The sequence below is a fragment of the Plasmopara halstedii genome, assembly GCF_900000015.1.
Source record: "Plasmopara halstedii genome assembly, contig: Scaffold_484, whole genome shotgun sequence".
In the NCBI taxonomy this organism is placed as follows: domain Eukaryota; phylum Oomycota; class Peronosporomycetes; order Peronosporales; family Peronosporaceae; genus Plasmopara; species Plasmopara halstedii.
The window spans coordinates 2,972-5,940 of record NW_020187404.1 but is presented as its reverse complement, the minus strand read 5'-3'; the positions used below and the strand labels follow the sequence as shown (position 1 = coordinate 5,940).

The 2,969-nt window shown below is 42.1% G+C and overlaps 1 protein-coding gene across 1 annotated transcript in view; it reads right to left on the bottom strand.

Moving 5' to 3' along the window:
* The window catches only part of PHALS_10542 (acidic fibroblast growth factor intracellular-binding protein), a gene marked incomplete at both ends in the record, with an annotated part of 1,413 nt that extends 126 nt beyond the window's left edge, over window positions 1-1,287 (bottom strand). Inside the window, one exon of the mRNA XM_024725985.1 lies at window positions 57-1,287. Coding sequence (XP_024576707.1) covers window positions 57-1,287 — 1,231 coding nt within the window. The remainder of the gene's footprint in view (window positions 1-56) is intronic.
* Window positions 1,288-2,969: the final 1,682 nt, after the last annotated feature.

Sequence of the window (2,969 nt, the reverse complement as noted above, 5' to 3'; positions counted from 1 at the left end):
AAGCACAATAGCACGGCAAACACTTAAAAAACGGTCCCAACTTGATAGCATCAAACCACGCGATTCTTGTCCGTTCAGATACCACACGTCCAGCTCAATGAGCGCATCAATCAACGCGGTAAACATTTCATTAAGTAACGACTTGGTCATCGCGCAATTATGTAAAACACGCAATACGCGGGTAAATAAATATTCCAAAAAGTGCTGAAGTTCTTTAGGTTGTGATAAACCTGCACCAATCGTCAAAAAGCCATGGACCACAAGGTGCAAGTTGCTCTCCAGTTTGTTTAAGCTACGGGAATATCTGCTTAGTGTTCCATTCGCTGTAGCAGAACATCGTAACCAACTTATAACCTTTTCTTGATACATCCCAAAAACATCATTGTCATTAATTAGATGAGCCTTTAGATCACGTAGACAGTTTGTCAATGGATGACTAAGTTCCAGTCCAATGGTTTCTCTCACACTTGTTGGCTGAAGTCTTTCCTGAAGAAATTCAATCCTCGGCCACTCTTTCGTACTTGGACATCGTAACACAATTTGGGCGCCATTACTCACCACTGAATCTTTGACTGTCTCCTTTCTATATTGAAGCGTAGTAAGCAGCTTTCGTTGTGGTATCCAATGTGTCATAATCATTGTAGTAATTAAGCTCAAGTCAATCCATGTTAAAAATCCTGTAATGGGGTGTTGTGGATGCACTTGGAATCTTGTGTGTAATAGAAAAAGTAGACAGGCATATTTACAGGCTAGTGACTCGGAGAGAACAAAGAGCTCACTTATGATACGACATGGAAGGCCAGTAAAGTTGCGATCTTCTATAGCAGCGTATACACGTCGTAAATTCTCTAATTGTCGTCGACAACTTTTAAGTGTACGACCTGAATGCTCCGCAACGCCGTCTAGATCTTTTTCCAGACGCATAGAGAATTTTTTCCCCAATAGCCACCGGTCAACGTCTGTATCACGTGTATAATAGCATTCTACCATATATTGTTGCTGTAATGGCGGAATTTGGAACAGAAGCTGGGAGCGGAAAAGACTTGGCTGGGAGAGATAGTGTTCTAGTTTATCGTAAAGGCGATATTGGTCCACTGTATCACGCCATAGAAGTTCTCGCAGTTTGGCGGCTGCGTCTCCACCTAAAAAAGGCATAGACACGGGCGAAGGGAGCTGAAGTCGTGCAATTAATGCTTCACTCGTGTTATGGCCTTCAAGCCATAAAGCGAAAACGTCTTCGTTGACACAGATCGGATCAGTTAAAAACGCCTCGAATACCTCGCGCATCTTAGATCTCAGATGTTAAAGAAAAATAGACGATCAAAATTGGATATAATACAAAATAAACTTAGATTTCTATATTTCTCATACTGAGGATATGCTCTGTACTGAGCTACAAGAAGAGTAAATCTCGTCTTTTTTGCCATCTCACATTAAGGAACTGTATCGAATGATGCTGAGTCAACTAAAGGCTATTGCCTACTTGCGCCGCAGATAAAATTGGTTGCGAACTTGATACGGACATAAATGGTGGTCGTACCACACCTGCTCTCCTATCTAGAGGTAAGCGCAAGCACTTACCCATTTCATGGAAGATCTACTTCACACCCAAAGGCGTATAGATTAAAGAATGGATTTCCAACAGAAGTGCTGCATCGGGTTACTGTGAATCTTGTACACAGAGGAAGCTTTGACTCGCGCTTACTAACGCAGAGAAGAAGGGGCTGGAAGCTCCACTCATGAGAGGAGAAAAGAAATTAAGAATTCGTTTGCGCTTTTGAATTCAAGGGTAGCATGCATACAGAAATCAGACCTTACTCTATTCTTCACGAAGTAGCATCGCCATCATCATAACCAGTACTTTCGCACTTTTGAGTTTTCTACAAAAATGTAAAGTGTACGTTCGTCATAATACGATACGCAACCCTTGATAACCTCTCAAGACCATACTAAAGCTTACACGTCTTATTTTCACACCTTAGTCACAAGCGCGCGCTCAAAAAAGCCCTCAATGCGCATGAAGTTAAACTTCACCGCTAGCACATTTCTGTAGGAGGGCGCTGGTCTCTCAAACACAACACACGCACTTGTGCAACTAGGAGTGATTTCCGACGTGCAGGGAGAAGGACAGTCCTGACGTGAGAAAAGATGCACGACTTAACTTAGAGGTAAATTGGCAGCTGAAAAATCGAGATTTGGTTACTAGCTACATGCAAAATATCCCATGGGCTCTCAGAGATGTCACTAGTTAAACCTTGGATTGCTAAATTTTAACTCCAATGTGTACTGAGGTTGATCCTCAGCTTCAACTTTTGGAATATCGTGGCTATATGGAGCTTGACTTCGAAAAGCTCAGCTTTCCACTTTCGTGGGATGCTTATGCCGCCTATTTTGATAGACAGAGAACGTCGGTCTCGTCACCAGTACAGTTCCTTAAGTTAGAACTAGCATCCTGGAACACAAAAAATGTTTGTGATTTCATATAAGGTGTCACGTATGCATTTGGGAGCACCATACTATGTTATTTATTCCCAAAATGCAAACAGAAGGTACATCTATGAACCTTCGATTAATGGCTGTGAAAAGTCCATTGTACTTTATACTGAATCACTAATGAGTTTAATAGAATGGCGGGTGGAAGACGTAAACACAGCACTATTTAATTAATCGCTCATCGAATACAACCCGACCCGACTTCACGCCATATGAGTTGGCTTTCAAGATGATACCTTGAATAATGGATCACTTACGCGTGTTCGGGTCGCAGATGTACGCTGCTGTTTACGATGCAGGAGAACAAAGTTCGAAGACGAGTTCAAATGTATCTCTCTCGCCTATGCGAGGAATGTCAAGGGTTATCGCGTGTTTGACTTCGGAAATGACAAGATTAAAGTCACTCGCTCTATGAGGTTAATTAAGTGTGAAGTAGGACACGCATACTCTACAGTAAGAAGCGACCATCGAACTTT